The sequence below is a fragment of the Mus musculus genome, chromosome 12 (assembly GCF_000001635.26).
Source record: "Mus musculus strain C57BL/6J chromosome 12, GRCm38.p6 C57BL/6J".
Lineage (NCBI taxonomy): Eukaryota > Metazoa > Chordata > Mammalia > Rodentia > Muridae > Mus > Mus musculus.
Window position 1 is genome coordinate 106639984 of NC_000078.6, and position 20608 is coordinate 106660591.

General features: G+C 44.3%; 1 protein-coding gene across 1 annotated transcript in view; it reads left to right on the forward strand.

Moving 5' to 3' along the window:
- The window catches only part of Gm46320 (predicted gene, 46320), a gene marked incomplete at its 5' end in the record, with an annotated part of 37383 nt that overhangs the window by 5279 nt on the left and 11496 nt on the right, over nucleotides 1-20608 (forward strand). The window contains 2 exons of the mRNA XM_017315292.1: nucleotides 13429-13491; nucleotides 17038-17098. Of these exons, the coding sequence (XP_017170781.1) occupies nucleotides 13429-13491; nucleotides 17038-17098 (124 nt within the window). The remainder of the gene's footprint in view (nucleotides 1-13428; nucleotides 13492-17037; nucleotides 17099-20608) is intronic.

A 20608-nucleotide genomic window follows, 5' to 3' on the forward strand; every position in this document is an offset into this window, starting at 1 on the left:
AGACTGGTTTTCGTCTCACCTGGAAGTGTATTTTTTCAGGATCCACTCTGAACCTACATACTTATATATGAGTACAATTCCAACCAGGACGTGGGTTTTCCATCTCAGCATGGAACCGCATCCCTGCATGTTCCCGTCACCTGGACAACTTCGTTTGAGTCCCAGAGACAAGAACAGCCCAAGCATCTCCATCTTTAGCATCTCTAACTTGGAGTCTACAAAAACAATATCCAGGTAGAAATGGCCACTGTTTCCTACTTGTGGATCAGCCTGAAAGAATCAAGTGAGAAAGGGCATTTAACTGCACACTTCCTTGAAAGGGAGCCTCCAGGTAAGGCTTTCCTGACTATGCCGGCTACTGTTTATCACTTACATTCTTAGATAGCATTGCCTTTCCCTCCTGTGTAACCTGGCTGCATAGTCACCACTAATCACCCATGCCCACAGCCTCCTCCTTTGGAAATGACTCGGTCGCTGAAGTTGGTTTCCATGGAAGCACGAGGATCAGAGTTCAGATCCCCAGGAGCAATGTCAGATGCTGAGCACGGTGGTGCACGCTTGTATCCCTAGTGCTGGGAAGGCAGAGCCAGGAGCAGCCCTGGAGCATGCTGCTCAGTTATGCTTTCTGAATGGACGAGTTCCAGGGTCAGTGCGGGAGACACCTTCTCAAGACTTCAGAGATTCAACCTCTATATATTCATTCACACATCACACAGATGTGCGTGAGTGCGCACACACCACACACACCTCCTCACATACCACACACACACACACACACACACACACACACACACACACACACACCCCACACACCCCACACACTCCAGTAAGGGAACAGGTATGACCTACACCTCTCCTCCCATTCGCTGTGCTTTCTTACTAGAGAAGGAAGAGAATATATAAAAGGTAAAGCAGCCTTGGCAAGGGGATCCAGGCTGGCAGGTTGGAAGGCAGCCCCTTCCTTCCATTCCCTGATGTGGGCATCCTCTAGTGAGTCCTGCTCCTTGCCTGTGGCCAGAAGACAGATTGTCCTACGGGACACACTGGGTTAGACGCACCTTTCAGGTTTTGACTTGCATCTCGCCAAAAGAAAACAAGCTGCCGAGCGAGCTAGCTATTAGCCCCTGTTACTTTGGATTATTCTATAGTTGGCCAGCCTCCGAATGTGGGGTCCTTATTCCCTATTCAAGAGAGAGAAAACTTAAGATATACGTCTAGAGTGTCTGGGATGGAACAGGAGTGCACACTTTCAGTGGATGTGTCTGGACAATCAGAGCCATTCTAAAAGCTTGATTCAAACAAACAAACAAACAAACAAAAACACTTGAGTATTACACTAAAGTTGGGCTGTGACCCACTGCTGAAGCTACAGTGTCCTCCAGACACAGCAGGACATCTGCACATAGGAAGTCACAGCAATTGTGACCATATGAGAAAGACCGGGGCAAGCTCAAGTCAGACAAAACCCCAGCATGGAGAGGACATGATGTCCCACCCCTAGCAGAGGGGCTATGGGTAATTTTCTTTAAGAATGTAGCCCTGTGCATCAACCAAACTCCTATTAAAGGCATATTTTGACACACAAATTGAAATTTATGAGTTTAAAAAAAATCATGCAAGTTGGAAGATAGAGAGGGGGTTAGATTTGGGAGGAGTTGCAAATGGGGTGGATATGATCAAACCCACCCATTGTAGAAAGTTCTTAAATAACCAATAAAACAAGGGAAAAATAGCAGCAACTGGATTTGAAAGACTCCCAGCTGGTAGGGAAATAGATTTTTTTTTTAAAAAAACAACCTCGATAAGGAGATCCAGGCAGCAGTTCGGAAGGAAGGCACCCCTCAGTCCCATTTTCTGATGTCAACATTCTCTAGTGAGTTCTGCTCCTTGCCTGTGAGCAGGAGACAGACCATTCGAAGGAACACACTGGATTGGAGGCGCTTTACAGGCTCCCTTGCATCTCACCAAAAGGAAACAAGGTGCTGAGGTGTTATTTCTGCAGTTATGTTATAAAGTCAAGATGTCATTTCTGCTGAGCAATACTCCCTGCCCTCCTGGCTCTGGGAAAGTAAGCTGCCTCGCACAGGAGGCCTTGTGGCAAGGAACAGAGGAGGCCAGGAATCTTGGTCTTCACGGAGCTGAATGCTTCAGTTGCCTTGAAAGCTTGGATGAAGCTCTTTCTCCAGTCAAGTCTCAGATGAGCCCCTGGGCCTGGCTGACCGTAGCCAATAATATGTCAAAAAACACCAGGCTTAAATAATGAGGCTGTAAACACCAGAGCTGAGAAAGAAAAGGCTTGCAGCTGGGTATGAGACAATCAAGCTGACCAGAGAAGAGAGGGGACATAACTCAGTAAAACAAACAAACAAACAAACAAACAAACCAAAACAAAAGAAAACAAAATGATGAAGCCAGACATGGCAGGCTGTAACTGGCTGCGGTGGGGACCTACGGGAAGTTCACGGGCACTGTTACTGTTACTGAATTGTAACAGATGAAACTCAGGAAAGGCTTCTAAGAAAGCCTCGGCCTAGTGCAGAAAGGAGACCCTCTCAGGCTTTCTTATTGGTAGGTTAGATACAAGTTAACCAAGGGTACCTATAGTTGCATCTCTCGGTAGCTTTACCTGCGGATTGCACATCTCTTTGTGGGGCCACTGTCAGATTGTTTCCAATATATCAGAATCAGGCAATAGGGCATTTGCCTATAGATGCGCACTAACAAGGCTGTGAATCTTCAGAAGACATTATAATGGCCCTTGCAGCGTTGTTGTTCTGACCCTTGTGGTGGTTTGTATGAGAAATCTTTTCCCTGTATGTCAGCAATTGACTCCCCAGATGGCAGCGCTCTTTGGGAAGGTTATGGTGGAGCAGCCTGACTGGAGGAAGCGTGTCACAGCGGGTGGGTGTTGGCCTTGCAGAAGTTTGTTGACTCTGCTTCATGTTTGTGGTTGAATAAGTGATCTCTCAGTTGCCTGCTCCAGCCACCTGCTGCCAGGCCTGTGTCTGCCATCGTGGATCTCCGGCTAGAACCACAAGCTAAAGTGAATGCTTTCTCCTGTAGGCTGCCTTTGGTCATGGTGTTCATCACAGTGAGAGAAAAGTAACTAATATCGCAGCCCTCTTCTCTCCTGAGTGGAAGCCCTAAGTGTATCCAGTGTTATCATGGTTTGGGGTAGAAGCAGGCATCCTCTATCTCTCTTTCTCCCTCTTTCCTCCCTCCCTCCCTCCTCCTTCTCTCCTCTCTCTGTCTCCCTGTCTCTCTCCATCTCACTCTGTCTCCCTCTGGGCTTCTGTCTCTGTCTCTCTGTGTCTCTGTCTCTGTCTCTCTGTGTCTCTGTCGCTCTCTCTCTCTCTCTCTCTCTCTCTCTCTCTCTCTCTCTCTCTCTCTCTCTCTCTCTCTCCTCTCTCTGTTTCCTTGTCAGCATGGTATGAGCTGTTCTGCTCCACCATGACTCGGAAACCCCTGATACTTAGGTCAGGTGAGTCAGAATAACCCTTCCCTCCCTTAAGTAATTTTTTAAATTAAGTATTTTTTTCCACTGTGAAGAAAAGTTAACACAAGATCTCATAAGAAGCCGTAAGCACATGGGCTGGAATTTCTCTCTCGACAGAGTCACAAAGTCTAGCGTGCGCATCCTTGTTTCCTGACTTCTGCTGACTCTAGAGGTGCTGGACGCAGCTGGATCCTGCCCAGCTATCTTCACCCCCATACATTCACAACTCTCCCCACTGGCTTCCTGTCACTATATTCTCTGGTTATTTGACAGGATCTTTGGGCTTTTCTTCCTCTGCCCGCCCCTTTGCACACATGTAGTCCCTGAAGGAGCGCTGTCAGCCCCGCTTCACCTCACTGTGTGTGCCAGTGTCATTCGGAGCTGTGGAGATGCTGAGGGGCCCCAGATCCCTGCTTGCCCTGAGCTGTCCCCTGAGTTCCTGATCCTGAGGACTGGCTGACTTTCCCATTTTTCATGTTTGCCAGGCAGCTCAAACTTGGCCTCGCTTCTGGGATTCCCAACCTGAGAGGGATGAAAGCCCCCTGCCACCCCAGTCAGCATGTAGCCAGTTCCGTGAAATTCCCTCTACCCCTAAACACCCACTCACTGAACCCTAATAACTGAAGAACTCTCAGACCCACACTCCTTTCCTATCCCAGCCCCCGGCTGCTCTTCAGTTGTACCTCACTGCCAAGAAACTGTTGAACTCCAAGGAACTGTTGAACATTAGAGCAGAGTCTTTCACCCTGTCTACCTCAGCCCACTCCTCACACTGTTGATTATGTCACTCACTCGGGGACAGGAAACTTCACTGTGAAATGCTCTCTGTGGCTTCACATCAGGCCATAAGGACCACCAGCTACGAGCATAATGGCACCTAAGTTCACCTTGACCTTTGTCTGTCAGACTCCTCCCACTGTCTCTTATTTCAGGTTGGGTGTTAATTTTTATTCTTGGTTGCACACTCAGGACCCTGTGCCTCTTTCCTTGAAAGGGGCCATCACACTCACGGCTAGCAATATTTCCATCTCAGGATTCAGAACGGCTCTAAAGTTGAGGCCAAGCTCTACAGAGGGTCTTGGCTTTGCTTGCTTGCAGGCCTCACTTGTTTTCTGTGGCGTGGGACTGTTTGTACTTTGTGCCTTTCCAATTTCTGCCTCTGTGTCTTTGTGGATTGTGCCTTTTTGCCTTGTGGCAGCATTTTTTTTTTCCATTTATACTGGACTCGGCTCAGGCAGTCACTGTTAGAGGAGCCATCTGGAGTCTCCATCCCTTTCTCTGGGATCTCTGTTCTTTTACATGCTTCAGTAGCCCAAAGCTTTCCAAGACCGTGGTAATGATCAAGTGTCCTCCAGGCCTGATGTCAGGGAGACACAGAGCACAAGCTTTGTAAGCCACTGGCTATTTAAACTCTTCTGTGAATGATCCAACAGCCTCAGACCATAGTCTGTATCTTGGTAAAGGGCGAGTGAAGCCACCTTGGACACTAGTGGAGTGTCAGTCGGAATGTAAAACACTTTAAAGAAGAGCTTGATGGTACGAGCTTGCCTGCCATTAAACCACTTTTAGAATCTCAGGAGGGGTCAGGTTAAATGAGGCAGAACATTTAAATAGAAAACGGAACTGTAGAGATCTGACCAGGACATGCAGTAAAAAGTTATAGGCTGGCTAAAATCGTGGGCACTGGGATTCTGTGACTGGAGTGGGAGCCCCTGGTCTGCAGATCAGCATGTTTCAGGTGAGTTCTAACCTCTGAGCCTACGTCATGGGGAAAGGATGGGTGAGAACAGTTTGGATCTCAGCCTCCTGCTTAGTGCTCGGGGAAGGCCTTCGTAAACACACTGGCATTACTGTTGCTCTGATGGACAAGTTTTGAGAAGAAAGGAGGACACCATTAATCTCACAGCACAGACAGGTTCATCTCATGGCAGACAGGGATGAGAGTTACCCTTTGTACTCACAGCAACTCGGAATAGTTCCGAGAAGGCACTGAGACACTGTGAGGGAGGTGATGGGACCCAAGGAATGGGATGTAGGATGTACCACTCGGGGCACACACACACACACACACACACACACACACACACACACACTTCATCTGTGTGATTACCTGGGGGAGATTCCAGCATTTGGATTTGCAGAACCAGAGAGCAGAATCAAAATCTAAACTAATACACTAGTACATAGATGTTGAAGCTGCTAAGGCCAGAGGGTAAATCTGTTTGGTAAATTAAAACCAAATGATGAAAAGAAAAATCACTTCAGGGGCTCTCTGGGAAGAGACGGGAGGAGGGAGAGAGGAGGGAGGAGGGTGTTGGATGAGATTGGTTGCAGCTGATTACTCTGTCCCTGTCTTGACACTCCTGGTGTTTTCATGAGTTTAGGCATCTGCCTCAAACACCAATGTGTGCTTTATAAATCTGTGCAATTTATCCGGTAATATTTATGCTTCAGTGAAACTGCCCATGAAATAAGTGCTTTGAAGTGTTTCTCAGTGAAAGGAGATATACAAATAAGATCAAGAAAAGATAAGAGTGGATGGACAGTAATCTCAAAAAGAGAATCGAGCAGAAAGATGAGAAACTTACAATAGTAATAAGTACAACTGAAAACTCAGTGTCTGTTTAACACTCGGGACAGAGGAGCGGCTCAACGAAGGAGAAGAGAGAATGAAGAGACATTGTGACCGCACCTTAGAAAGACCAAGGGAGCAAGAGTGGCCAGGTGGGTGACACAGAGGGTCAGCTGGGAAGCCCGGCATGCTGTCCAGTGCCTTAAAGTACATAAAAATGTGCCCCTGAGGACTATACTTAGCATACACTTAAGAGATGGCGCCTTAAATCTCTCACCACTGGAGAAAGACATCAAGGTACAAACTCTTAACTTTTAACCACCCAATTAAATGTCAAGCAACTAGAATAAAGTAACCTAGTGGAAGGGCACCAAACACACATGCAGGCACAGAGAGAGGGGGGGGAGGGGGAGGGGGAGGGGGAGGGGGAGGGGGAGGGGGAGGGGGAGGGAGAGGGAGAGGGAGAGGGAGAGGGAGAGGGAGAGGGAGAGGGAGAGGAGAGTTTGATCATTGTCAGACCCTCTCTAAAGATAATCTTTCCCTTTAGGAAGAGTCAAGTCAGTCCAGATGGAAAACCTAAAACTTGGAGCCATTGTGATGAAGATGAAGGAGTGTCTGATGGTGTAAAACACTAACTACACAGGGAACAATACCAGATATGGACCGAGTTTAAAAAGATACAAAATAAACCAGCAATGAGACCTTGAAGTCAAGAGGAAGTGCCTTGAGCTAGTTTTCCAGAGAACCGGTGCTGCCTGGGAAGGAAGGAGAGAGGGACAGATCCCAGTGAGTTCTACTCAATGATCAACTATGGATGAGCCTTCATACTTCACAGCTACTAAAGGAAAGAAGAAAGGATGTTTGCGATGTTCTAAGTCAGATAGAGAAAAAGCTCAAATGTCAAACAGTCAGAGAAAAAGCAAGAGATGAGGTTGATGAAGAGAAGATGGGGTTTTAGAACTTACAAAGTACTTTGACACAGAATTAATTAAATATAGGACCCGGGAGATGGCTCAGTGGCAAAGTGGTTGCTGTGCAAGCTTGAAGCTCTGGGTTCAGATCCCCTGAACCCATGTAGATGCTGGAAACTGGTAGCATGCTGGGGTGAAACTTTCACCTTAGAGCTGAAAGTAGAGACAGGTAAATTCTGGGGGCTTGCTAGCCACTCGAGCCAAACAGTGAATTCTTGGTCAGTGAGAGACACTGCCTCAAAAATGAGGTGGAAAACAGAGGAAGAACTTTCTAACAACTTGTGGTCTACTCCCAAAGAGAGCAAGAGAGCGAGAGAGTGAGAGAGGTAGAGAGGAGAGAGTTAGAGAGAGAGTGTGAGATAGCAAGAGAGAGCTGAAGAGAAAGAGAGAGGTTATCTCTACCCCCAAATGCGTACACATGCATGCACCACCTGCAGACAATACAAATGAGCTAATAAAATACAGACATAATAATAAGGTGATGTGATGTATTCTTACCATCCCAGCATTTGGGAAGCTGAGCCAAGAGGGTTAGAACTTCAGGGTCATCCCTTACCACATAGTCAGTACAAGGCCACCCAAAGCTACATGAGATATTGTCTTTATAAACCAAACAAATACAACAAACATGGATTATACTAAATGAATACTATTAAGTGGTTCATGTACTTTCAGAATGAATGAAAAATAGAGCTCAGCATACATAATTTTCTACAATGCAGGAACAAGGAGCTAGAGAGGAAGTGGATGGGGAGAGACGATTATACGTTTTATTGTCTCGAAGGAAGCAGGCGATATACTAGTGAGAAATAACCTTAAAGAATAGAGGGCATCCTTCCAACAGTTGTAGGCTCCAGAAACAATAAGATCCATGATGAAAATATCAACATGTTTCAATCCAGCCACATCCTCAAAGAGAGACTGACAAACAAGCCTATCACTATCACGACTACATCAGGACATCTTGAATAGGCTCCATATGGAAAACATTTTTTTTCTCTTTTCTTTAAAATACTTCTTTTTGAGATTTTCATACATGTGCAGTATTTATGGGAGAAATTTCACATTTTCTTCTCATAGATGAAGAGATTTAGGCAATCAATGAGGGTGAACTAGTTCTTTCTAGGGATAATCTGCCTGTCAGGTTATCAATTCTAAGTGGTCAACTTTAAGCACACACCTACATGTGAGCAATACTAAAGGGACTCAGAATGCTTGCTCCATGTCTATCTGCCCATCCACCCATTTATTCATCCATCCATCCATCCATCCATCCATCCATCCATCCATCCATCCATTCATCTGTCTATCTGTCTGTCCATCCATTTATCCTTTTATCCATTTATCCTTTTATCCATCCATCCATCCATCCATCCATCCATCCATCCATCCATCCATCTATCCATCCATCTATCCATCCATCCATCTATCAATATCTAACTAAAAAGACAAGGTCATGAATTAGAAAGGGAATGGAGTGGAAGAAGTTGCATGGTGAAGAGAAGGTTTGGAAAGTCTCTATGTTAGCTCTGGCACTTACTGACAGTCTAGGAAACATCTCTGCACTTGCCTTATAGAATGGGGAAAACAGTAAGGTCTGTTTGAAAAGTATTAAGAATATTAGCTTATGAATAATATTTCTATGTGTAGGAAATGTTATTTTTATAGAACCATTGGTCTCATATAGGATGTTAGAGCCAACCATTGTATAACACAAGCTCTTTTCAAGCACAAATAACATAGAGAAAACTGACAACATACTAGAATAAGAGGGAACTTGATTCAGGCTTCAACTTTGACCCAAATGAAAAGAAATTATCATCAGTATCAAGAATACATCTGGAAAAAAATCACTATGAGCTTATAGGCACAGAGGTTTTACTCTCTCTCTCTCTCTCTCTCTCTCTCTCTCTCTCTCTCTCTCTCTTCCTTTCCTTCTTAGTAGGTTTCACACTAACAGCAATTTTTCTGTTTTATTTCCTCAAACTCTAGAATTATTGGCACACACCACCATGCCTGGATTTATAGATAATGGTTTTTTATATAGTTGAACATATAAATACTTATAGGGGAATGATTAAAAGAACATAAAACTGTATGTTTTATACAATAATTCCCCAGTTTACATTTTTAGAGTGTTCTACTACAAGAGAAGAAAGGAAAAGGTTAAGAGTCCCACAAACCCAAGATAGTACAATGAAAGAAATGTTTTTGTATGTATGTATTCTATATTAGCAAAAATTGAAAAAATTATTAAGCTGTAGAATATAGGTAAGAAAATGGCAAAGTAAAACCTAAGAGAGGAAATATCATTTTCATGGTGAAAATATTGGAATGATAATAAGATATTAAACTCATAAATTCTAAAATTTAGAGAGAATTAAAACATATTTAGAGAAATGATTAAAAATTAAAGACTTATTATGTTTTATTTTGTGTGTTTAAGTGTACATACTACATGTATGTATGAGCACCATATAGAGAGCTGACAGGGACCCAAGGAGTGTGTCAGATTTCCTGGAACTGGACTTACAGAAGGTTGTGATCTGCTATGTTGGTGCTGGAAATTGAAACCCAAACTCTACAGTGCAGGCCTCTACCCCAAACAACTGAGTCATCTCTGCCTCCCCCAAAGACAGAAATTGACTTAAGAATAAAGAAGAAAATCTAAGCAGCCTCATCATGAGTAAGAGGATGTGGTCAGATTTTAAACAAACTTCCAGCAAAGATAGTCTATCCTCAATGGCTCTACTAGTAGATTCCACTATCAAGTAAAGTCATAAATAATTCAACTTCACACATATGTTGCAGATTATCAAATGGAAGAGAACATACTTCTACAAATTTTGTGGTTGGGGTAACCCACAAAGACTATGTGATTACAGGACCACTCCCTTATGGATATAAACACAAGATTACCAGGGACTATACCAGCACTCAGAAAGTAGTTCTGGAAAAGGTGGTTCTCCCATTCAGCTGTGGTGGTTTGAATGAGAAATGTCTCCCATAGGACCATGTACTGAATACTCAGCCTCTAGTTGGTAGCTGGTTCAAGGAAGTCATAACACCTTTAAGAGGTAAAGGTTGCTGTAGGGAGTGCAGGCTTTGGGTACAGGCTTTGGGAATATATAGCCTTTCCTCACTGTCTAGATGCTGTGTACACCATGGGCGGCACCATTCCCTGGCTGGGATTCTGGACTGTGTAGTTGGGGAAAGGAGCTGAGCAGCAGGCATTGGCTGCTTTCTGCTTCCTGAGTGTGGGTCTGATGTGAGCAGCTATTTCAAGCCCCTGGTTTCTGCTGCCTTGACTTCTCACTGTGGTGGTTTGCATGAGAAATATCCCTCATAGGCTCACAAATTTGAACACTTGGTTCTCAATTGGTAGCCTTGTTTGCGGAGTGTGAGGAGGTACAGCCTGACTGGAGGAAGTGTGTCTCCGGGGATGGACTTTGAGAACTGAAAACCATACTACACTTACAGTTCCTCTCCTCTGCTTCAGGTTTGCAGTTGTGAATGTGAGGGCTCAGATTCCAGCTCAGGCCACCATGTCTGCCATTTGCTACCATGCTTCCCCACCATGATGGATTCTTAGCCTTTCCACCTGACAGCCAAATAAACCCCCTTTTCTGTTATTTGTTTCTGGTCACAATATTTTATCACAACAACAGAAAGTTAACTAACATGTGCAGTAAAATGAAAAGGCACCCTTAAACTGTGAGCCCAAATAAACTCCTTTCCCTTAAGTGGGCTCCTTCAGAATCGTTTATCACAGCAACAAGAAAAGAAACAAAGATGCCCACATGACTTCTACATGATGTTAATCACACGACTACTACATGACTTCAACCAGAGCTCCTTGTATTCATTATCTCCCCAGCTGTAATGGTATCATTTTTCCATCACTACCAATACTTGTGTTAATCAATTTATAAAGGAGAAATGTTCTTCTGAGCTCATAGTTTCTGTGTCCCAGTCTATGCTCAGTTGGGCCCATGTTCAGGACTTTGCTGAGTGTCTTAGTCAGGGTTTCTATTCCTGCACAAAACATTATGGGCAGGGTGGGGAGGAAAGGATTTATTCAGCTTACACTTCCACATTGTTGTTCATCACCAAAGCAGGTCAGGACTGGAACTCAAGCAGGTCAGGAAGCAGGAGTTGATGAGGAGGATGGGTGTGTGTGTGTGTGTGTGTGTGTGTGTGTGTGTGTGTGTGTGTATGTTACTTACTGGCTTGGTTCCCCTGGCTTGCTCAGCTTGCTTTCTTATAGAACCCAGGACTACCAGCCCAGGGGTGGCACCACCCACAACGAGCCTTCCCACCCTTAATCACTAATCCTTACAGGTGGATCTCATGGAGGCATTTCCTCAAGGAAGGCTCCTTTTTCTGTGATAACTCCAGCTTGTGTCAAGTTGACACACAAAACCAGCCAGAACAGTGAGGCAGCATTTATTCCTTCCTTTATGGCCCGGGATATAAATAAGACAGAGGAAGGAACTGAGGCCCCCTTTTCCTTTTAGTGGTAACCTCAGGACTAACGTGGAGTAACCCAAGGCCTCCTCATGGATCCTGACTTACAGGGTATGGGACTCTACAGCTTCTTGATACACTGCTCATCTTTAGAGAAGGCACACTGATGGCTTGTGAGAATCAACTCACTACTTCCTCTATGGGTTAATCTTTTAAGGATTTAAGTTAGATATTACTTTTGTTGTATCACATATATTTTGGACTATTTTATCATTCTACTCAAAATACTTCCCAGGACAGTAACTCTTTAACATACGAGCTTTGCACAACTGAACAAATGTGAAGAATGAACCAACTACTTTCCTGTTGCTATGAGGAAATATAATGGCCAAATCAACTTAAGGAAGAGTTTATTTTGACTTATGGTTCTAGAGAGTTGGGGTCTATAAAGATAGGATAGGCATGGCATGCTGGCTAGAAAAGGAAGCTGGTGGCACATGTTGAATATGCATATAGAAAGCAGAGGGATTTTTAAAAATCTATAGGCACTGAGAGATCATAGATGTGTGGGCAAGTGATTGGTATCATCACATAATTGCCAGTATTGGGACCATTCTTCATAGATTGATCACCACATTTTCTAGAACTCAAATACTTTTCCTAATAGGCTATATGGGCATGTGAGTGTGATAAAATTAACAGGCAGACTCTGTGATTTATGCGTAATTGCAAATGGCAGGAAAAGGGAGCGCCTATCAGCTTAGAAGAACCACACTGGCTGGAGATTTGAATAAATATCAACAGCCAGTGTGGGGTAGTAATTACAATCGTGTGATGTCACTGCAGGTTCAACACATACACCAGTGAAGCCATCAGCATCCATAACGAGAGAGAATGAGAGCAAAAAGAGAAAGACACATTTAACTACAGAGTGGACTTTCATTGCCATTCAGAGGCGGAGTGGATGAACTTTGTAATTCATAGTAAAAGATGGTATGTTATCTATATGGATAAAACAGACTCTGGAGAACAGTGTACACAATAGTGAATTATAGGTGAAAAAGACCTAAGAAGGCAAAAATAACAAAAGCAATAGAAGATTCTATAGGATGGCGTTAATGCATCTGAATGAGGAGGAGTAATTCGTTAAATGAGGCACAACATTTTTAAAGGGAAACATTAATACAGATGTCCCAGCTATAGCTCACAGCCACCAATTTTCAGCAGTTTTGAACAGTAATGTGTCTCTTCATTAACCAATGCCCACTGCAACGAGATGCTTCCCTAATTAAGGTTGGGACCAGCACAAAGCTATGCGTATAGACGTAAATATTTAAAAGGCAGCTTAACAACAGAAATGTTTAGAAAAGATCAATAGATCGTTCCCAAGGGCCTATGACTGGCTATAGCCCTGGCTATGGGGCTTTGACCATGTGCACAAAGCACTAGGATTGAATCGTCTCCCATAGAGTAGATCTCAGGTCGCCTCGATAGAACGGTTAGTTGTCCTCATAACAGCAATCCTGCTATTGCGCCACTGTAAACATCTCAAGTGTCAGGTCAGTATGGCAGCAAGCAGGTTCCTGTGCTGGCTATGATTATTGGTACCGTTCCTCACCCAGCAGCCTATATAGCACTGTCCAGCACTCTGAAGGCTAGCCATCAGGGAGTTTCCTGATCATTTCAAAGTGTAATCTTGGTGACCTGAGACTAAAGTGTGTGTATCTTCAACAATTCGGTTTTTGCTATCTAGTTAGGTTGGGCAAGCAAGAGCAATGACAATGGCCTATGTTGGTTTAGTTGCCTTCTGGATCTTTCTGACAAGATCCAAAATATTAATGTGTGGCACTGAGATTTTCGTTTAAAAAGCTTAGTCTTCTGGGAGCACATTGTTCACTAATGTGTGATACTCCTGTTCAAACTCTTTTATCATCTATCTATCTATCTATCTATCTATCTATCTATCTATCTATCTATCTATCTATGTCTATCTTTATCATCTATCATCTCTCTTTCTGTCTATGTACCTGTCTTTTTCTCTCTATATATCATCTATCAATCATCTCTCTATCTCTTTATCTTTTGATCAATCAATCATCATCTATGTGTCTGTCTGCTTATCTATCTATCTATCTATCTATCTATCTACCTGTCTGTCTGTCTGTCTACCCCTCTATCACCTATTTATCATTTCTCTCTCATCTATCAGTCCTATCTATCTATCTATCTATCTATCTATCTATCTATCTATCTATCATAATCTGTCCATGTATCCTCTATGTATGTATGTATGTATGTATGTATGTATGTATGTATCATCTATATATCTCTGTATCTATTATCTATCTTTCTATCTATGTGCCTCTATCTATCTATCATCTATCTATCTCTCTATCTCTCTATCTCTCTATCTATCATCTATCTATCTATCTATCTATCTATCTATCTATCTATCTATCTATATCTATCAACTGATCCATCTATTAGTCTACTGGTCTATTGATTCTCTCACCCCTGTTTTCATTCCTACTTAAACTTTTACTACCTAGCTAGCACTCATCGGACAATTTCATGTCACATGTGGTCTATTATTTCCTCTAATTACACTTTTAAACTTGCAAGATGATTGGTTTTCAAGTGGCTTCTTCATGCATTTTGTTTTGGTCAACCTCTACCTTGACTCTCATTTCTTTGTCGCCATCTCTCCACTACCCACTTGGAGACTTCTTTCCCCAGCATTCACTTCCTTGACTGTCATTTCCTCTACATGTTACTAACCTTTCCCTAATGCACACACAGCCTGTCAATAGCACATTGGAAGAGAGGTAGGAAGACTCTAAGAGCTGGGAGATGGTGAGGGGAGCGGTGGAGTGCTGGCCTGAGGATGTGACATGGTGTCACACCCATGAACTCACAGCAAGATCTACATAAGATCAACTCGGCTAAAACTCCAGTGTGAATTGGGGTGGGGCCTCCCAAGGCTCTGCCCCTGGCTGAGGTGCTATCAGCAGGTGATGGCTGCTGGGACAGGAAGAGCCACTTCCTTAAGAGTGTGGCCACTGGTAGGTTCTTCATGATGCAGTGGACAATGCCATGTTCTTGTGTATGCAGCTGCATGAGTCAGATTCGGTGATATGAAGTTGAGATGGAGAGGTGATGAGGCATCCTGGGAGGAATTAGAGGTAGTGAAGAGTAGATATGATCGGGATGCATTGTATAGTGTATATTTTTATATACATACATATAAGTGGAGATGGGAGACTCTGCCATGGCTTTCAGTGGGGTCACAGTGACAGCTGCTGGTCCAGCCCTACCCATTAGGCCCTGGGGATCCTGACTCTGTGGAGACCACTTCTACAGTATCTATAGTAGCCACCAATCAGAATGAACTTGGGATTCTTTACTGCAGGGCTTTGTCTGGCCAGGAGCTTACTTACACTGACTTAAAGAGACCTCAGTCAACAGCATGGCCTAGTAAGTGGAATTTCTAGGTATCCAAAGTGTCCAAAGAATGAGGCCTGTGGCCATAACAGGATACTGCCCCAAGGGGAGCTGATGCTGATTCGGGGTCAATCTCTTCCTTCTCCCCGCCTAAACCCTATCTAGCTCTGCTTGGCAGCCATCTTCAGCTAAAGAGTCGCTGTAGACTTCTATACACAGTCCTAAGATTCTGCGGAGGGTGACCTTTCTCTCATCCTGAGACACTGCAATGGCACCTTGACAAATATTTAAAATAAAGTCTGCACACAAAAAACAAAACAAAACAAAAGAGAATTATTAAAAAAAAAAACAACTAAAGACACAGAGTAAAAACATCAATGAATTCTAAAGATAACAAAATAAAGGGAATCAAGAGCTTTCAGATGGAAACAGAGTCTAGCTCGTAAGGGGAAAATATTATCAAGCAAGGTAAATGCCTATGCATCTATAAGAAAATACAAATGCCTTAGGGCTGTTGAGATGGCTCCGTGGGGAGAGGGGCTTGCTGCCAAGTTGACCAGCAGAGTTCGATCCCTGGAGCCCACAGGGAAAGGAAAGAACTGACTACAAAAGTAGTCTTTTGTCCTCTATACAAACAGACACGCATGCATGCACATGTGTGCAGGCACGCTCATGCACACATGTGCGTGGGCAAACACACACACACCCCCCTAATAAATAAAATAATAATAAAAAAACATGAATGACCAGATAGAAGAGTAGGTAAAATATTTGAACAGGCAATTCACAAAGCAGGAGGCCCGTTGGCCAGCGGCAGAGGGAGAGTGTGTGGCTCATTGACGAGCAGGGGAACGTAAATTAAAGCCATGATGAGCTCCCGTTTCCTACCTACCATATGGGCAAAAATGATAATACCCAGCAATAATACGTTTTGGCAACAGCAAGGAGCAGGGGATTCGCTCTTAGAGTTCTCACGAGGGTACAAATTGGTACAATCACTTTGCAAAACAATTTGCCATTATCTAGTGACATTGAGAGCGCACGTGCTCACGGTGCCAGCGCTGCCTCTCTCAGGTGCCCACCCGGGAGAATCTCCGCTCTCCTGCATCTGGAGACGGGAAGGGAGAGGAACCAGCACAGGGGAGCTTGTCACAGCAAAACACTGGAAATGTACACCCGGAGCAGAATATGTACACACAGCCTGGCAGAGTCCCACAGTCCGGTATTGTTCAGCTTTGAAAACAAGCCTAGCGCAGGTTCGGATAACAACACAGGTGAGTCTCAGCAAAGCAGCAGTGAGCCAAGAAGCCGAGACAAGCGAGCTGGTACCACTGCGCTGCAGCACACTTTGTCAGGAGAGTGCATTCCTAGGAATCCATTTACATAAACCTCAGAATGCTCAACCCTGAACAGTAATTTATAGGAATCCAAACAGGGCCCAAGGTGTTGGTGAGAACAGGAGTGTGCTGAGCAGGGGGGCTAGAAGCCTGTGCTTGGTGGAAGGGTAAGAGAAGCTGAGAAGCCAGAAGTTCCTATCACTAAACTGGGTTACACTGGCCGCCTGTTGTATTTTAACTGTTCATACCTTATGTGATTTTAGAAAACATTGTGGATAAATTCAATCATTCATGTGTGCAATGTGTGTGTATGTATGGGTGTATATGCATGTGTGTATGTGTTTGTGAGACCATGTGTGTGTGTGTATGTGTGTGTGTGTATGTATGTGTGTGTGCATGTATGTGCTTATACGTTTGTGTATGTATGTGTGTATATATGTTATATATGTGCATGTGTGTGTATGCATGTGGGTGTATGTGTGACTATGTATGTATGCGTGTATATATGTTATATATGTGCATGTGTGTGTATGCATGTGGGTGTATGTGTGACTATGTATGTATGTGTGTATGTATGTATACATGTGTGTATATGTGTGTATCTGTGTGTATATATATGTGTGTGCATGTGCGCTATGTATGTGTTTATGTGTGTGTATGTATGTATGTATGTGTATCTGTGTGCATGTGTGTATGTGTTGTGTATGTATGTGTGTATGTGTGTGCATGTATGTGTGTGTATGTGTGTGCAAGTATGTGTGTGTATATGTGTGTGCATGTATGTGTGTGTGTGTGTATATGTGTGTGCATGTATGTGTGTGTATATGTATGTGTGTATGTGTGTGTGTACCTGAATGTGGAGGTCAAAGTTGTTATCAGTTGTCTGCACCTCATTTGTCTCTCACAGAACCAGCTCACCAATTTTGCTTAACAGCTTGGCAGCCATCTTCAGGGATCTTTCTATCTCTGCTTCCGTAGCACTGTGAATACAGGCATGTGCCACTGTGTGCATGTCTTTTATGTAGATGTGAGGGATGATACTCATATTCCCATGCTTACACAATAGGCCTTTTAGTAATAAGCCAGAAATATGTATATGTGTATGTGTGTGTGTAGTGTGTGTGTATGTGTATGCATATGTATATGTGTATGTATATATATATATAAATTTAATGACACATCATTAAGTATATTCATGATATAGTAAAAGTATACATTCATATAGATGTTGGTGACAATCCTTGTGGTCGATGCCACAGCCTTAGCTAAGCAAGGAGCCTGCTGTGCCTCGGGGAGTGTGAGGCTTCCTGGATGAAGAATGGAGATCCAGCTTCATTGTGTGAAGGAGAGCCCAGCTTGGGTAAGAGAGGAAAGAGGTGGAATTTTGAAGCTAGGAGAGTTTGCTCTATATTACTTCAAATATGACCCTGTTTGCACTGCCGGGAACCTAGGTCATCTTCAAGTGAAGGTTGATTTGTGTTAGTGGGCTATAGTAAGTGACAGACCTGTGTCTGAGTAGTCTCTCTATTTGGAAGGATCATTTGTATCATCTGGAGGCTCAGTGTGGTTTTCAACAGGACCGAGAGTAGATTATCTATACCAAAGCGTTTGTCAGTTTGAATCAAGGCATGCAGACAATGGGGCTTAGACTATAAGCATCAATACTAAGTGTGCATCACTGTTCCATCCTGGTCATGTCTGGTGTGGGGGTTGATAGAAAGGAGAAAAACCTTCATGGGCCATAGATAATGAAGGATCAAGCCAGACAGGGATGCTGTGTTCTGAGAGACCCAGAGCAGAGCCGAAATGCTGTAGTGTCACTGTCTAAGCTAAGAAGATTGACTGTGAGCTGAGATGATGGGGAAGCCTACATGGGAGGCCTTTGTTCAGGCATACCCAACTCTCATGAAGCTATGAGCAGTGACCGGAAGCTCAGCCGTGGGTCTCCGGGGCTGAAGCAGAACACGAGCCTTGTGTGTTTATTGATGGACCCTATTTACTGCATCCCTGTAGAGTTGCTTATGGTGGTGGTGGGGCGTCACCACTGCCCAGACAGCCACTGGGGAGGCTCCCTTTGCTGTACCAACAATAGCCTTGAGAAGGCCCTAAACTAGGGTGGGGCTATCCAGAAAGGGAAGTGGAGCCACACAAAAGCAGCCTTGTTGACAAGTTCTCTCTCTCAGAAGCCAGGATGCTGTCGCAATGCTTATTTTAAATGCAAAAAGGGAAATGGGGCAGACTCGTGAGCAAGGAGGCAGTGGGGAGGAGGCAGGGCTCAGATCTTATCTGGACTTTCAGGCTGTCACCAACACTGCTCCGAGCAGGGGCTTCAAAGGCTCCGCATCCCCCACATTCCAGCCCGCATCAGGCACACACACAAAGTGGGCATGCATTATTCAAGCGGTATCACCTGCTCTGTGCAGCTCATCCGGAGCCTTCTCTCGGTCCCTCCTTCCCCAAAAGCCCATTGTTAAAGCTTTCTAAACAAACAGGATGGAAGCCCGGGCCCTTCACCGGGGCTGCAAGAGGACCCACAGTCCTAATGGAAAGGAGGCATTTGCTGCAGAAGCATTTTGCTCTGGGGGCATCCCGAATATGATTGACCTGAATTCCAGCCTCCGGGCCCGTGTGTGCAGAACTTTCCAGCAACAGAGGTGCTGGGGAGCCTACAGAGCAAAAGGATCTGCGATGATTCTCTTCTTCGTTGTGAGAGTGTCTGCTATCTACGCTCCTGAATATCTATTCACCCTGAACCCGTTTCTGACCTCGTAACGGACTTCGGCAGGGTTGATTTCAGGATTGACTTCAGGATGCAGAGCATGGGAGGATTTGGACGAGCAGAGGATGCCCCCCTCTCTCTACAGCAGAAGCTGACTGTTGCGCTCGCAGTGACTATGAGGCTTAGCTATGTCCCATGAGGACTTCTTATCTTCAGAGATGAGGGGGCAGAAGCAACACCCATGATCTTTCAGGATTAAGGACTAGTTGCTCCAAATGACCTTGATAATAAGAACAAGGCGAGTGTCACATCACTTCCTCCTTTATAGATAAGCTCGTTGGGATGTAGGATGTAGCAGGCTGTTTAGGATCTACCACTCAGAGAGCCCCTTCAGGCTGCCCTTTATCTAAGAATGTGTTCTCAGGCCATTTCGTTCATTCACTCAGTCACTCACTCATTCACTCTCTCACTATAAATGTTTACAGATTACCTCTATAGGGAAGTCTGGGGCAGGATGCTTAAGACACAGACCTTGAGACAGAGTGAGTGGTCCTCCCAGCCCCCAAATGATTGATCAGTGTCTTAGAGTTTTGCTGCTGTGAACAGACACCATGACCAAGGCAAGTCTTATAAAAAACAACATTTAATTGGGACTGGCTTACAGGTTCAGAGGCTCAGTCCATTATCATCAAGGTGGGAGCATGGCAGCATCCAGGCAGGCATGGCACAGGCAGAGCTGAGAGTTCTACATCTTCATCCAAAGGCGGCTAGTGGAAGACTGACTTCCAGGCAACTAGGGTGAGGATCTTAAGCCCACACCCACAGTGACACACCTATTCCAACCAGGTCACACCTACTCCAACAAGGCCACACCTCCAGAAGGTGCCACTCCCTGGTCCAAGAATATACAAACCATCACAATCAGCTACCTTGGAAATGAGCAGCAAAGTTAGCTGTTAAGTGTAATAATACACGTTAATTATAATAAAATAACAACATATTATATATGATATATAATAATTATAATATTATAATAATATAATAATTAATATATCATGGCAAAGCTGTGAGGGGGATCAAGGGATGAGTCCTTCAGGCCAGGTTTGGATGCCCCAGAAAGGGTGGCATGAACGGTGCTCCACTGAAATTATAATCTGGGGCCGGTGAGATCTGGGGCACCTTGATCTGGGGCATCTTGACAAGTTGAGTTTGATCCCTGGGACCCATACTATGGACGGAGAGAATCAGCTCCCGTAAGTTGTTCTCTGACCTTCACACAGTAGCAGGGCATCACATACCCCAAAGAAAATATAGCTTAAAAGAAATTTTAAAGAATAATCTGGAAATGGGGAAGGTGGCACCAAAGATCAATTCAGAGGCCACACCCATATGCAAAATGTAACTTCAACTATAAACATCACAGCTTCTGACAATGGATCCCTCACTTGGTGGGGGCATGGTACCCCACTGAATGTGCTAATGACAACAATGGGAGGGGTCCTAAGCAGATGACCAAGGCGCTCCAACGCTGCATCTAAAACCCTGAACCACTAGCTACAGGGACTCGCCTGCTGCAAAGCTGGCTGAGACAGAATGGAGGACTGG